Genomic DNA, 15,577 nt, shown 5'->3' with positions numbered 1-15,577 from the left:
CACAAGGGGTCTGAGGATCTCATCTCGGTACCTAATGGCAGTTGGGCTACCTCTGGCGAGCACATGGAGGGCTGTGCGGCCCCACAAAGAAATGCCACCCTACACCATGACTGACCCACCGCCAAACCGGTCATGCTGGAGGATGTTGCAGGCAGCAGAACGTTCTCCACGGCGTCTCCAGACTCTGTCACGTCTGTCACGTGCCCAGTGTGAACCTGCTTTCATCTGTGAAGAGCACAGGGCCCCAGTGGCGAATTTGCCAATCTTGGTGTTCTCTGGCAAATGCCAAACGTCCTGCACGGTGTTGGGTTGTAAGCACAACCCCCACCTGTGGACGTCGGGCCCTCATACCACCCTCATGGAGTCTGTTTCTGACCGTTTGAGCAGACACATGTACATTTGTGGCCTGCTGGAGGTCATTTTAAAGGGCTCTGGCAGTGCTCCGCCTGCTCCTCTTTGCACAAAGGCGGAGGTAGTGGTCCTGCTGCTGGGTTGTTGCCCTCCTACGGCCTCCTCCACGTCTCCTGATGTACTGGCCTGTCTCCTGGTAGCGCCTCCATGCTCTGGACACTACGCTGACAGACACAGCAAACCTTCTTGCCACAGCTCGCATTGATGTGCCATCCTGGATGAGCTGCACTACCTGAGCCACTTGTGTGGGTTGTAGACTCTGTCTCATGCTTCCACTAGAGTGAAAGCACCGCCAGCATTCAAAAGTGACCAAAACATCAGCCATGAAGCATAGAAACTGAGAAGTGGTCTGTGGTCACCACCTGCAGAACCACTCCTGTATTGGGGGTGTCTTGCTAATTGCCTATAATTTCCACCCTTTGTCTATTCCATTTACACAACAGCATGTGAAATTTATTGTCAATCAGTGTTGCTTCCTAAGTGGACAGTTTGATTTCACAGAAGTGTGATTGACTTGGAGTTACATTGTGTTGTTTAAGTGTTCCCTTTATTTTTTTGAGCAGTGTACATGACCAAAAGTATGTAGACACCTGCTCGTCGAACATCTCATTCCAAAATCATGGGCATTAATATGGAGTTGGTGCCCCCTTTTGCTGCTATAACAGCCTTCACTTTTCTGGGAAGGCTTTCCACTAGATGCTGGAACATTGCTGCGGGGAGTTGCTTCCATTCAGCCACAAGAGCATTAGTGAGATCGGGCACTGATGTTGAGTGATTAGGCCTGGCTTGCCATCGGTGTTCCAATTCATCCAAAAGGTGTTCGTTGAGGTTGAGATCAGGGCTCTGAGCAGGCCAGTCAAGTTCTTCCACACCGATCTCGACAAACCATTTCTGCATGGACCTCACTTTGTGCATGGGGGCATTGTCATGCTGAAACAGAAAAGGGCCTTCCCCAAACTGTTGCTACAAAGTTGGATGCATGGAATCGTCTATAATGTCATTGTATGCTGTAGCGTGAAGATTTTCCTTCACTGGAACTAAGGGCCCTAGCCCGAACCATGAAAAACAACGTCAGAACATTATTCCTCCTCCACCAGACTTTACAGTTGGCACTATGCATTCGGGGAGGTAGCGTTCTCCTGGCATCTGCCAAACCCAGATTTGTCGTCGGACTGCCAGATGGTGAAGCTTTTTTATTTTTATTTCACCTTTATTTAACCAGGTAGGCTAGTTGAGAACAAGTTCTCATTTGCAACTGCGACCTGGCCAAGATAAAGCATAGCAGTGTGAACAGACAACAACACAGAGTTACACATGGAGTAAACAATAAACAAGTCAATAACATGGTAGGAAAAAGAGAATCTATATACAATGTGTGCAAAAGGCATGAGGTAGGCAATAAATCGAATAATTACAATTTAGCAGATTAACACTGGAGTGATAAATCATCAGATGATCATGTGCAAGAAGAGATACTGGTGTGCAAAAGAGCAGAAAAGTAAATAAATAAAAGCAGTATGGGGGTGAGGTAGGTAAATTGGGTGGGTAGTTTACAGATGGACTATGTACAGCTGCAGCGATCGGTTAGCTGCTCGGATAGCAGATTTTTAAAGTTGTTGAGGGAGATAAAAGTCTCCAACTTCAGAGATTTTTGCAATTCGTTCCAGTCGCAGGCAGCAGAGAACTGGAAGGAAAGGCGTCCAAATGAGGTTTTGGCTTTAGGGATGATCAGTGAGATATACCTGCTGGAGCGCGTGCTACGGGTGGGTGTAGCCATCGTGACCAGTGAACTGAGATAAGGCGGCACTTTACCTACCATAGCCTTGTAGATGACCTGGAGCCAGTGTGTCTGACGACGAACATGTAGCGAGGGCCAGCCGACTAGGGCATACAGGTCGCAGTGGTGGGTCGTATAAGGTGCTTTAGTAACAAAACGGAGGGCACTGTGATAAACTGCATCCAGTTTGCTGAGTAGAGTATTGTAAGCTATTTTGTAGATGACATCGCCGAAGTCGAGGATCGGTAGGATAGTCAGTTTTACTAGGGTAAGTTTGGCGGCGTGAGTGAAGGAGGCTTTGTTCCGGAATAGAAAGCCGACTCTAGATTTGATTTTGGATTGGAGATGTTTGATATGAGTCTGGAAGGAGAGTTTGCAGTCTAGCCAGACACCTAGGTACTTATAGATGTCCACATATTCTAGGTCGGAACCGTCCAGGGTGGTGATGCTAGTCGGGCGTGCGGGTGCAGGCAGCGAACGGTTGAAAAGCATGCATTTGGTTTTACTAGCATTTAAGAGCAGTTGGAGGCCACGGAAGGAGTGTTGTATGGCATTGAAGCTCGTTTGGAGGTTAGATAGCACAGTGTCCAGGGAAGGGCCGGAAGTATACAGAATGGTGTCGTCTGCGTAGAGGTGGATCAGGGAATCGCCCGCAGCAAGAGCAACATCATTGATGTATACAGAGAAAAGAGTCGGCCCGAGAATTGAACCCTGTGGTACCCCCATAGAGACTGCCAGAGGACCGGACAACATGCCCTCCGATTTGACACACTGAACTCTGTCTGCAAAGTAGTTGGTGAACCAGGCAAGGCAGTCATTAGAAAAACCGAGGCTATTGAGTCTGCCGATAAGAATATGGTGATTGACAGAGTCGAAAGCCTTGGCCAGGTCGATGAAGACGGCTGCACAGTAATGTCTTTTATCGATGGCGGTTATGATATCGTTTAGTACCTTGAGCGTGGCTGAGGTGCACCCGTGACCGGCTCGGAAACCGGATTGCACAGCGGAGAAGGTACTGTGGGATTTGAGATGGTCAGTGATCTGTTTGTTGACTTGGCTTTCGAAGACCTTAGCTAGGCAGGGCAGGATGGATATAGGTCTGTAACAGTTTGGGTCCAGGGTGTCTCCCCCTTTGAAGAGGGGGATGACAGCGGCAGCTTTCCAATCCTTGGGGATCTCAGATGATACGAAGGAGAGGTTGAACAGGCTGGTAATAGGGGGTGCGACAATGGCGGCGGACAGTTTCAGAAATAGGGGGTCCAGATTGTCAAGCCCAGCTGATTTGTATGGGTCCAGGTTTTCCAGCTCTTTCAGAACATCTGCTATCTGGATATGGGTAAAGGAGAAGCTGGGGAGGCTTGGGCGAGTAGCAGCGGGGGGGGCGGGGCTGTTGGCCAAGGTTGGAGTCGCCAGGTGGAAGGCATGGCCAGCCATTGAGAAATGTTTGTTGAAGTTTTCGATTATCACGGACTTATCAGTGGTGACCGTGTTATCTAGCCTCAGTGAAGTGGGCAGCTGGGAGGAGGTGCTCTTGTTTTCCATGGACTTTACAGTATCCCAGAACTTTTTGGAGTTAGAGCTACAGGATGCAAATTTCTGCTTGAAAAAGCTGGCCTTTGCTTTCCTGACTGACTGCGTGTATTGGTTCCTGACTTCCCTGAACAGTTGCATATCACGGGGGCTCTTCGATGCTATTGCAGTTCGCCACAGGATGTTTTTGTGCTGGTCGAGGGCAGTCAGGTCTGGAGTGAACCAAGGGCTATATCTGTTCTTGGATCTGCATTTTTTGAACGGAGCATGCTTGTCTAATATGGTGAGGAAGTAACTTTTAAAGAATGACCAGGCATCCTCAACTGACGGGATGAGGTCAATATCCTTCCAGGGTACCCGGGCCAGGTCGATTAGAAAGGCCTGCTCGCAGAAGTGTTTCAGGGAGCATTTGACAGTGATGAGGGGTGGTCGTTTGACCGTGGACCCGTGGCGGATACAGGCAATGAGGCAGTGATCGCTGAGATCTTGATTGAAGACAGCAGAGGTGTATTTGGAGGGCAAGTTGGTCAGGATAATGTCTATTAGGGTGCCCATGTTTACGGATTTAGGGTTGTACCTGGTGGGTTCCTTGATGATTTGTGTGAGATTGAAGGCATCAAGCTTAGATTGTAGGACTGCCGGGGTGTTAAGCATATCCCAGTTTAGGTCACCTAACAGAACAAACTCTGAAGCTAGATGGGGAGCGATCAATTCACAGATGGTGTCCAGGGCACAGCTGGGAGCTGAGGGGGGTCGGTAGCAGGCGGCAACAGTGAGAGACTTATTTCTGGAGAGATTAATTTTTAAAATTAGAAGTTCAAACTGTTTGGGCATAGACTTGGAAAGTATGACAGAACTTTGCAGGCTATCTCTGCTGTAGATTGCAACTCCTCCCCCTTTGGCAGTTCTATCTTGACGGAAAGTGTTATAGTTGGGTATGGAAATCTCAGAGTTTTTGGTGGCCTTCCTAAGCCAGGATTCATACACGGCAAGGACATCAGGGTTGGCAGAGTGTGCTAAAGCGGTGAGTAAGGCAAACTTAGGGAGGAGGCTTCTGATGTTGACATGCATGAGGCCAAGGCTTTTTCGATCACAGAAGTCAACAAATGAGGGTGACTGGGGACATGCAGGGCCTGGGTTTACCTCCACATCACCCGAGGAACAGAGGAGTAGTAGGATGAGGGTGCGGCTAAAGGCTATCAAAACTGGTCGCCTAGAGCGTTGGGGACAAGGAATAAAAGGAGCAGATTTATGGGCGTGGTAGAATAGATTCTGGGCATAATGTGCAGACCAGGGTATGGTGGGGCACGGGTACAGCGGAGGCAAGCCCAGGCACTGGGTGATGATAAGAGAGGTTGTATCTCTGGACATGCTGGTCTCAATGGGTGAGGTCACCGCATGTGTGGGGGGTGGGACAAAGGAGGTATCAGAGGTACGGAGAGTGGAACTACGGGGTCCATTGCAAACCAAAACAATGATAACTAGCCTGAACAACAGTATGCAAGGCATATTGATATTTGAGAGAGACATACAATAAGGCATAAAGTGATTGCAGGTCATGATTGGGAGAGCTAGCTAAAACAGCAGGTGAGATAACAGCAGCTAGTCAGCTAACACAGCAACAGAAGGTAAAAATGGCGACGACTGGGCAGAGAGGGTTGGATTAACTACACACAGATCCTGAGTTAAGGCACAGAGCCGACAGATAAAACACAAATAAACAGAATGGAGTACCGTGAATTAATGGACAGTCAAGCAGGCATCAGCTATGTAGCCAAGTGATCATAGTGTCCAGGGGGCAGCCGTAGATGGAGTAGTGAGGCCTCCACTAAGCTAGCTCGCGGCGTTTAAAGTTAGTAGCCCGGGGGAGTGGTCTGCTCAGACGGAGGGGGTCTGCTCAGACGGAGGCCAGTTGAGGGCACAGCGGATGGGGTATTTGTCTGCAGACCAGACGTGGTCGTGTCGACAGAGAATCCAAGCCGGATGGCGGTGGCGAAAGAGAGGTTGTGAGTTGTAGAATTGTGTTTGCTAACTGGTGCTAGCTTCGTGATTCAGACAGCTAGTCATGGGTAGCAAGCTAGCAGAAGATGGAGGTCTGTTTTTAGCCACGCCGTGCAATTCCGTCGGTAGATTAGTGGGGTTCCGTGTGGTAGAGGGGACCAATCCAATTGTCAAAATAGTTATAGTGGCCTAAGAAGATTGTTCGATAGACCTGTTCAGATAGCAGCCGATATGCTCAAGACAGCTAACGATTAGCGGGCCGCAGTTAGTATATGGACGTTCAGGTTACGTCGCGATGGAGGGGCCGGTTTAAATACTCCCTCGGGCAGATAACGTCGGTATCCCAGTCGTGAAGGCCCGGTGGGGCTCCGCATCGGCAGTAAAACGGGTCCGGATAGGTGATTGTAGCCCAGGAGTGGCTGATGGAACTCTTCAGCTGGCTAGCTCCGGGATAATTGGTGTTTGCTCCGGAATTGATGTTAGCCGATAGTCACTCGGATAGCAGCTAGTTAGCTGCAAGATCCAGGTGTAAATGTCCAGAGCTTGAGGTAAAAATCCGGGGATATGGAGAGAAAATAGGTCTGGTATGCTCTGGTCTGAGTCGCGTTGTACAAAACTGGCAATAGTTTTCCGAGCTAAAGGATAGCTGATGAGCGCTAGCTGTGGTTAGCTGAACTACTAACGTTAGCTTGTGAGCTGGCTAACTTCTGGTTAGCTTCTATTGTAGATTTCGGATACGAGGTGAATAATACTTTTGAGGAAGAAAAAAAAACAGATCCGCACCACATTTGGTGAGGTGGGTTGCAGGAGAGTGTTTTGAAGTTGAGTTTTTAAGAAGAAAAGAATATATATATAAAAAGATATGCGAAGAAAAATATATAAAATATATATACACGGGACAAGACGAGGACAAAGGACATCTGACTGCTACGCCATCTTGGATTCGAGCTTGATTCATCACTCCAGAGAACGTCTTTCCACTGCTCCAGAGTCCAATGGCGGCGAGCTTTACACCACTCCAGCCGACATTTGGCATTGCTCATGGTGATCTTAGGCTTGTGTGCGGCTGCTCGGCCATGGAAACCCATTTCATGAAGCTCCCAACAAACAGTTCTTATGCTGACGTTGCTTCCAGAGGCAGTTTGGAACTCTGTAGTGAGTGTTGCAACCAAGGACAGACTATTTTTACTCGCTTCAGTCCCGTTCTGTTAGCTTGTGTGGCCTACCACGTTGCGGCAACGACTTTGTTCCTCCTAGATGTTTCCACTTCACAGTAACAGCACTTACAGTTGACCGGGGTAGCTCTAGCAAGGCAGAAAATTGACGAACTGACTTGTTGGAAAGGTGGCATCCTATGACGATGCCACGTTGAAAGTCACTGAGCTCTTCACTAAGGCCATTCTACTGCCAATGTTTGTCTATGGAGATTGCATGGCTGTGTGCTTGATTTGGCTGAAATAGCCAATTCCACTAATTTGAAGGGGTGTTATGTGTGTGTGAGCAAATTATGTATGTGTGTGTGTGTGTGTGTGTGTGTGTGTGTGTGTGTGTGTGTGTGTGTGTGTGTGTGTGTGTGTGTGTGTGTGTGTGTGTGTGTGTGTGTGTGTGTGTGTGTGTGTGTGTGTGTGTGTGTGGTGTATAGAGTCTTGTGAGTGTGTGTGTATAGAGTCTTGTGAGTGTATGTGTAGAGTCTTGTGAGTGTGCATAGAGTCAGCACAAACATACAACTGTCAATGCAGATAGTCCATGTAGCCATTTTGTTAGCTATTTAGCAGTCTTATGGTTTGGGGATAGAAGCTGTTCAGGAGCCTGTTGGTGTCAGACTTGTTGCTCCAGTACCGCTTGCCATGTGGAAGCAGAGAGAATAGTCTATGGCTTTTCATCAACTTTTCTTCACTGTGTTTAACAAATAATAAACATTGTGTGATAATGTATTGTATTGTAATGTGATTGTGTTGTGTATCCTCAGTTCCTGTGTCAGTCAATGAGACCGTTGACGTGTGTAAACATTTCACCAACCTGTGTTTGAACGGCCGCTGTATCCCCACCCCGACCAGCTACCGCTGTGAATGTAACATGGGCTACAGGCAGGACGTACGCGGGGAGTGTATTGGTAAGCACACTGCAGTCATTACAGTTTGGAAAATTATATACACTACTGCCATCTTCTGACCACACAGAACTTCTCTGGTAGATGTAAAACTCAAGGGAGCCTTACACAATAGCATTCATTCTTTAACCTTTTTTTAACACGTATGGGAGTGTTCAGATTTGTAATTGGAGCATCCTGGGTTGCACTGATAAATGTATATTTCTTCATTGCCTCCTCTCCTCCCTCCTTCAGATGTGGATGAGTGTGTCAGCAACCCTTGTGTCAACGGAGACTGTGTCAACACACCTGGATCGTACCACTGCAAGTGTCATGAAGGCTACCAGGGCACCCCCACCAAACAGGCCTGCATTGGTATGTTCCAATCACTCACCAGAACAACTACAGATCATGATAATTTTGTATTGGATGGACAGACTGGGTACGTTGGCCCACTGACTGACTCTGCTTGTAACAACACCACAAGGTGTCCAGAACAGAAACAGACTGGTACCTAACCTGGCTAACAGTCAAACTAAGCCTCAACTCCCCCCTCCCTCCCCAGATATTGATGAGTGCATCGTGAACGGAGTGATGTGTCGTAACGGACGTTGTGTCAACACTGACGGAAGCTTCCAGTGCATTTGCAACGCTGGCTTTGAGCTCACTCCTGATGGAAAGAACTGCATAGGTGAGCTACACACATACCTTACTCTCTAACAGCATGGACTACACCTAGAGGCCTGTTACATGGTAATTACATACTGTATGTCACGAGGTTACGCTCATTTGTTTGTGACAGAAAGCCTACGTGACAGAAAGCCTACGTGGCAGAAAGATTACGTGGCAGAAAGCCTACATGGCAGAAAGCCTACATGGCAGAAAGCCTACATGGCAGAAAGCCTACGTGGCAGAAAGCCTACGTGGCAGAAAGATTTTGTGGCAGAAAGCCTACGTGGCAGAAAGATTACGTGGCAGAAAGCCTACGTGGCAGAAAGCCTACGTGGCAGAAAGCCTAATTCACCTCCATTTGTTCAACCAGATCATGATGAGTGTGCCACCACCAACATGTGTCTCAATGGAATGTGTATCAACGAGGATGGTAGCTTCAAGTGTATCTGCAAACCTGGCTTCGCCCTGGCACCTAACGGACGTTACTGCACAGGTACGTCATCTGATATAATTTCTGGACGTGCATCCTCTCTAAAGGTTTCTTTGTATCGAAATTTGATTGATTCCATGACTGTATTGCAGCCATGTGGGACAAGTACCATCATCATATCTCTCCCCTTCTCTCCTCCCTCAGACATTGATGAGTGCCAGACACCAGGCATCTGTATGAACGGACGATGTATCAATTCTGAGGGCTCCTTTCGCTGTGAGTGCCCACCAGGCCTGGCCATCGATGTGGACGGGAGAGTGTGTGTCGACACACACATGCGTACCACCTGCTACGGTGCCATCAAGATGGGCACGTGCTCGCGTCCCTTCCCTGGCGCCGTCACTAAGTCTGAGTGCTGCTGTGCCAGTCCTGAACACGGCTTCGGAGAGCCCTGCCAACCCTGCCCTGCCCGCAACTCAGGTGACCGACTAACCCTAACCACACCAGCAAACATCATTGGTTTACATGTGCTGTCATTCACATCCTGTTAGCCTGGAATCCAAGCTTATACGCTCTGTTTCAGTATTGTTTCACAATATTGTTCATATCAGTTCAGATTCTAGACTAAGATCCTGTAGAACTCTTCCAAATACTGCAGAAGTGATTGTTAGAATTATAATGTCAATTGTGATTTTTAGTTACACTGGAGATATTAGCAGGTGACTTACAGGGGTTTGTCTTGGCTTTCAGCTGAGTTCCAGGCGGTGTGCAGCAGTGGGATTGGCATTACTGCTGACGGCAGAGGTGAGTCATGTGACTGGTGCTGTTTAATGTTAGGTCTCTGTGGTTTGGAGCTTGCCCTGCAATCACTGCTAGTTATTCTGGCATTTAACAGGCCTCCCCTCAAACATTCCAATGCATCCCTCTGAAAGGTGTGAATTTCACTCCGAATTTCAAATCAAAGAGAGAAAAAATGAAAAGTGAAGAAAATGAATCTGGACGTTGGCGAGAGCTTAAAGCTAAGGCTGTGGTTTGTGGTGGGTGTCTCCTCAGACATCAACGAGTGTGCCTTGGACCCTGACATCTGTCAGAACGGCATGTGTGAGAACCTGAGAGGGAGCTACCGCTGCATCTGTAACATTGGCTACGAGTCCGACTCCAGCGGCAAGAACTGCGTGGGTGAGTCCAGTCTTCCTGTATTCAGTGTCTGGTGGAAAAAGCAGCAACCCAAATGAAAGTTTATCAGACCTTAAAAGTGATCTAAAGTCAAACTGAGTCCCATATTCTTCACAGCATCTGCTGTACTTTTGTGGTCTTGACTTTGACGTATGAAAAAAGTTCATTTTTCAGGGTGAACCATCTTCTAAATGTCAAACACTGAGGTTGATTGTTTTGGTTGGTTTGTGTTACATGTGATACGTCAACCTGTTGTCCTCTTATCCTCAACCTACCAGACATCAATGAGTGCCTAGTGAACCGTCTGCTGTGTGATAACGGGCTGTGTAGAAACACCCCCGGCAGCTATTCCTGCTCCTGTCCCAAAGGCTTTGTCTTCAAACCTGACTCTGAGACCTGCGAAGGTGAACACTTCATACACACACCAATGGAAAAGACACACACACCCCTCACATTTCTAATGCCTCAATATCAGCATACTAATGCGCAACCACAGTTGAACATGCTAGGAGTATCAGAAGTGTGTTGGTATTCCCCTTTCGTTTCATTGACTAAACGTTGTAGATGTGAAATCTGCTAGATGTACCTGCAACTGTTTAGCACATGAGAGATTGGAGTTAAATAGAACCTCAGATATATGAACACGTTGGCTTACATCCTCTGTCCTGGTTTAAGTAAACACATGTCTGCCTATATCACAGGAGGTTGGTGGCACCTTCATTGGGGAGAAAAGGCTCATGGTAATGACAGGAGCGGAATAGGGGAAGGGTATCAAATACATAAAACACATGCTTTTCAGGTGTTTGATGCCATTCCATTTGCTCCGTTCCGGACGTTATTATGAGCCGTCCTCCCCTCAGCAGCCTCCACTGGTCTATATGACCCATTTAACTGGCTATTCAATGCCTTACCTAACCCTGCTCTGATCCATGTGTTTCAGATATCAACGAGTGTGAGTCCAGCCCTTGTGTCAACGGAGTCTGCCGCAACATCGCCGGGTCCTTCAACTGCGAGTGTTCCCATGGCAGCAAGCTGGACCCCACCAACACCATCTGTGTGGGTAAGAGAACAAGGCATCTATCACAACTGCCCGACTCAATCTGACACAAATGAAAAACAACGGATTCCTGAGAGAAACTTCTGTCGGAGAATCACCATCAAGCAGACAGAGTGAAAAGTGGGATATGAGCCAAGGTTTCTAGCTTAGTAGGACCTTCTAGAAGGTGTATTCTAGTCTAAATAAACAAGTCAATGTCCGCTTTGGATATCTACAGATGGTAATCTGGGATGAATCATTAGAATAAACACCAACATGAGCCGGCCTTGTCAGTCTAATAGAGTCCTGTACTTTAGAATATAGAGCTGTTTTCTGTTCAAAGCAGAGTCATATATACTACCGTTCAAAAGTTTGGGGTTACTTAGAAATGTCCTTGTTTTGAAAGAAAAGATCAACTTCAAAAGCTCAACGCTCAAAACTCAGTCTCAACGTCAACAGGGAAGAGGTGACTCCAGGATGCTGGCCTTCGAGGCAGAGTTCCTCTGTCCAGTCTCAACGTCAACAGGGAAGAGGTGACTCCAGGATGCTGGCCTTCGAGGCAGAGTTCCTCTGTCCAGTCTCAACGTCAACAGGGAAGAGGTGACTCCAAAATGCTGGCCTTCGAGGCAGAGTTCCTCTGTCCAGTCTCAACGTCAACAGGGAAGAGGTGACTCCAGGATGCTGGCCTTCGAGGCAGAGTTCCTCTGTCCAGTCTCAACGTCAACAGGGAAGAGGTGACTCCGGGATGCTGGCCTTCGAGGCAGAGTTCCTCTGTCCAGTCTCAACGTCAACAGGGAAGAGGTGACTCCGGGATGCTGGCCTTCGAGGCAGAGTTCCTCTGTCCAGTCTCAACGTCAACAGGGAAGAGGTGACTCCAGGATGCTGGCCTTCGAGGCAGAGTTCCTCTGTCCAGTCTCAACGTCAACAGGGAAGAGGTGACTCCGGGATGCTGGCCTTCGAGGCAGAGTTCCTCTGTCCAGTCTCAACGTCAACAGGGAAGAGGTGACTCCGGGATGCTGGCCTTCGAGGCAGAGTTCCTCTGTCCAGTCTCAACGTCAACAGGGAAGAGGTGACTCCGGGATGCTGGCCTTCGAGGCAGAGTTCCTCTGTCCAGTCTCAACGTCAACAGGGAAGAGGTGACTCCGGGATGCTGGCCTTCGAGGCAGAGTTCCTCTGTCCAGTCTCAACGTCAACAGGGAAGAGGTGACTCCGGGATGCTGGCCTTCGAGGCAGAGTTCCTCTGTCCAGTCTCAACGTCAACAGGGAAGAGGTGACTCCGGGATGCTGGCCTTCGAGGCAGAGTTCCTCTGTCCAGTCTCAACGTCAACAGGGAAGAGGTGACTCCGGGATGCTGGCCTTCGAGGCAGAGTTCCTCTGTCCAGTCTCAACGTCAACAGGGAAGAGGTGACTCCGGGATGCTGGCCTTCGAGGCAGAGTTCCTCTGTCCAGTCTCAACGTCAACAGGGAAGAGGTGACTCCGGGATGCTGGCCTTCGAGGCAGAGTTCCTCTGTCCAGTCTCAACGTCAACAGGGAAGAGGTGACTCCGGGATGCTGGCCTTCGAGGCAGAGTTCCTCTGTCCAGTCTCAACGTCAACAGGGAAGAGGTGACTCCGGGATGCTGGCCTTCGAGTCAGAGTTCCTCTGTCCAGTCTCAACGTCAACAGGGAAGAGGTGACTCCGGGATGCTGGCCTTCGAGGCAGAGTTCCTCTGTCCAGTCTCAACGTCAACAGGGAAGAGGTGACTCCGGGATGCTGGCCTTCGAGGCAGAGTTCCTCTGTCCAGTCTCAACGTCAACAGGGAAGAGGTGACTCCGGGATGCTGGCCTTCGAGGCAGAGTTCCTCTGTCCAGTCTCAAAGTCAACAGGGAAGAGGTGACTCCGGGATGCTGGCCTTCGAGGCAGAGTTCCTCTGTCCAGTCTCAACGTCAACAGGGAAGAGGTGACTCCGGGATGCTGGCCTTCGAGGCAGAGTTTCTCTGTCCAGTCTCAACGTCAACAGGGAAGAGGTGACTCCGGGATGCTGGCCTTCGAGGCAGAGTTCCTCTGTCCAGTCTCAACGTCAACAGGGAAGAGGTGACTCCGGGATGCTGGCCTTCGAGGCAGAGTTTCTCTGTCCAGTCTCAACGTCAACAGGGAAGAGGTGACTCCGGGATGCTGGCCTTCGAGGCAGAGTTCCTCTGTCCAGTCTCAACGTCAACAGGGAAGAGGTGACTCCGGGATGCTGGCCTTCGAGGCAGAGTTCCTCTGTCCAGTGTTTGTGTTCTTTTGCCTATCTTAATATTTTATTTTTATTAGCAAGTCTGAGATATGTCTTTTTCTTTGCAACTCTGCTTAGAAGGCCAGCATCCTTCATTGTTGACGTTTAACTGGTGTTTTGCGGGTACTATTTAATGAAGCTGCCAGTTAAGGACTTGTGAGGCATCTGTTTCTCAAACTAGACACTCTAATGTCCTCTTGCTCAGTTGTGCACCAGTGCCTCCTACTCCTTTTTCTATTCTGGTTAGAGCTAGTTTGCGCTGTTCTGTGAAGGGAGTAGTACACAGCTCTGTACGAGATCTTCAGTTTCTTGGCAATTTCTTGCTTGGAATAGCCTTCATTTCTCAGAACAAGAATAGACTGACAAGTTTCAGAAGAAAGTTCTTTGTTTCTGGCCATTTTGAGCCTGTAATCGAACCCACAAATGCTGATGCTCCACTAGTCTTAAGAAGGCCAGTTTTATTGCTTCTTTAATCAGAACAACAGTTTTCAGCTGTGCTAACATAATTGCGAAAGGGTTTTCTAATGATCAATTAGCCTTTTAAAATGACAAACTTGGATTAGCTAACACAACGTGCCATTGGAACACAGGAGTGATGGTTGCTGATAATGGGCCTCTGTACGTCTATGTCGATATTCCATTAAAATGTACTACAATAGTAATTTACAACATTAACAATGTCTACACTGTATTTCTGATCAATTTGATGTCATTTTAATGGACAAAAAATGTGCTTTTCTTTCAAAAACAAGGACATTTCTAAGTGACCCCAAACTTTTGAACGGTAGTGTAATTAGTTCAAAGGCTTGGCTCAGCGGCGAGAATGTAAATTGTGGTCTAGTTTTTGGGTGGGCCTGCGGTCTCAGGAGAACAAATGCACATCCCATTTGTTCTGACTGTGCTCTCAGTCCATTCGGACTGCCATAGCAAATTATTAAAGTCTATGATGCATTTGTCTCAGTTTGGGCTGAGGTAAGATGGCAGCTGTTGAAAGGGAAAGCTGTAGTTAGTTACTTACAACAGATGGTGCTGTTGTGCTTGGAATGATTGGAGTACTGTATACCGATGATGGGCCTTTTCAGCAGGGTTCTCTTGAAGGCCTTCACTTGCTCACAATCTCTCTCTCTTTCTTCCCTCTCTCTCCCTCCTACCTCTCTCTCTCTCTCTCGCTTCCCTACCCCTCTCTCCCTCTCTTCTCTCTCCCCCCTCCTCTTCCTTCTACAGACAGCATGAAGGGAACGTGCTGGCTGAACATCCAAGATGGCCGCTGTGAGGTCAACATCAACGGTGCCACGCTCAAGTCCGAGTGCTGCTCTACACTGGGAGCTGCCTGGGGCAGTCCCTGTGAACGCTGCGAGATCGGTCAGTACAAACACAAACACACCTAATAAACGTAATGAAGTGTGAGGTGTGTACTGTAACTGCTGTCTCTCTCCACAGACACTGCCTGCTCTAGAGGGTTTGCTCGTATGAAGGGAGTCAACTGTGAAGGTAAGACACTAATCGACTCCTACACACACACACACAAACACACACACACACACACAGTCAACTGTGAAGGTAGCAGACCCTCTGCTTTCCTCCTTGTGGTATTCCATTCACCCTCCCTTCCACAGAAGATGATGAGCCAAAGATCACAGTGAGTCTTGTAATATTGTCCCTATATCCTCCCTGCAGACATCAATGAGTGTGAGGTGTTCCCTGGGGTGTGTACCAACGGGCGCTGTGTCAACACCCAGGGGTCCTACCGCTGTGAGTGTGGCGAGGGGCTCACTCTGGACGGGAGTGGACGCACATGCGTGGGTAAGACACCACTGTCACCAACATCAACTCTGGCAGACACCATGCATTTTTATAATAACAGAAATCATGGCTATTTTGTATCTTTGCTGTTGACTTCACACATATGCTATATTTAAGCAATTAGGCATGAGGAGGTGCGGTATATGGCCAATATACCCCGGCTAAGGGCTGTTCTTAAGCACGACGCAACATGAAGTGCCTGGATACAGCCCATAGCCGTGGTATATTAGTCATATACCACAAACCTCCGAGGTGCCTTATTGCTATTACAAACTGGTTACCAACGTAATTAGAACAGTAAAAATAAATATTTTATCATACCTGTGGTATACAGTCTGATATACCACGGCAGTCAGCCAATCAGCATTCAGTGCTCGAACCACCCAGGTTATAA

The 15,577-nt window shown here is 48.3% G+C and overlaps 1 protein-coding gene across 1 annotated transcript in view; it reads left to right on the top strand.

Annotated features, from left to right (window-relative positions):
• The window catches only part of LOC129867260 (fibrillin-2-like), a 107,490-nt gene that overhangs the window by 65,522 nt on the left and 26,391 nt on the right, over positions 1-15,577 (top strand). Inside the window, exons 12-23 of the mRNA XM_055940549.1 lie at positions 7,689-7,832; positions 8,064-8,183; positions 8,374-8,499; positions 8,851-8,973; positions 9,115-9,390; positions 9,661-9,714; positions 9,964-10,089; positions 10,365-10,490; positions 11,027-11,146; positions 14,605-14,742; positions 14,821-14,871; positions 15,058-15,183. Coding sequence (XP_055796524.1) covers positions 7,689-7,832; positions 8,064-8,183; positions 8,374-8,499; positions 8,851-8,973; positions 9,115-9,390; positions 9,661-9,714; positions 9,964-10,089; positions 10,365-10,490; positions 11,027-11,146; positions 14,605-14,742; positions 14,821-14,871; positions 15,058-15,183 — 1,530 coding nt within the window. The remainder of the gene's footprint in view (positions 1-7,688; positions 7,833-8,063; positions 8,184-8,373; positions 8,500-8,850; positions 8,974-9,114; positions 9,391-9,660; positions 9,715-9,963; positions 10,090-10,364; positions 10,491-11,026; positions 11,147-14,604; positions 14,743-14,820; positions 14,872-15,057; positions 15,184-15,577) is intronic.

This window comes from Salvelinus fontinalis, chromosome 12 (assembly GCF_029448725.1).
Source record: "Salvelinus fontinalis isolate EN_2023a chromosome 12, ASM2944872v1, whole genome shotgun sequence".
Taxonomy (NCBI): Eukaryota; Metazoa; Chordata; class Actinopteri; order Salmoniformes; family Salmonidae; genus Salvelinus; species Salvelinus fontinalis.
This window is presented reverse-complemented; position numbering and strand designations above follow the sequence as displayed.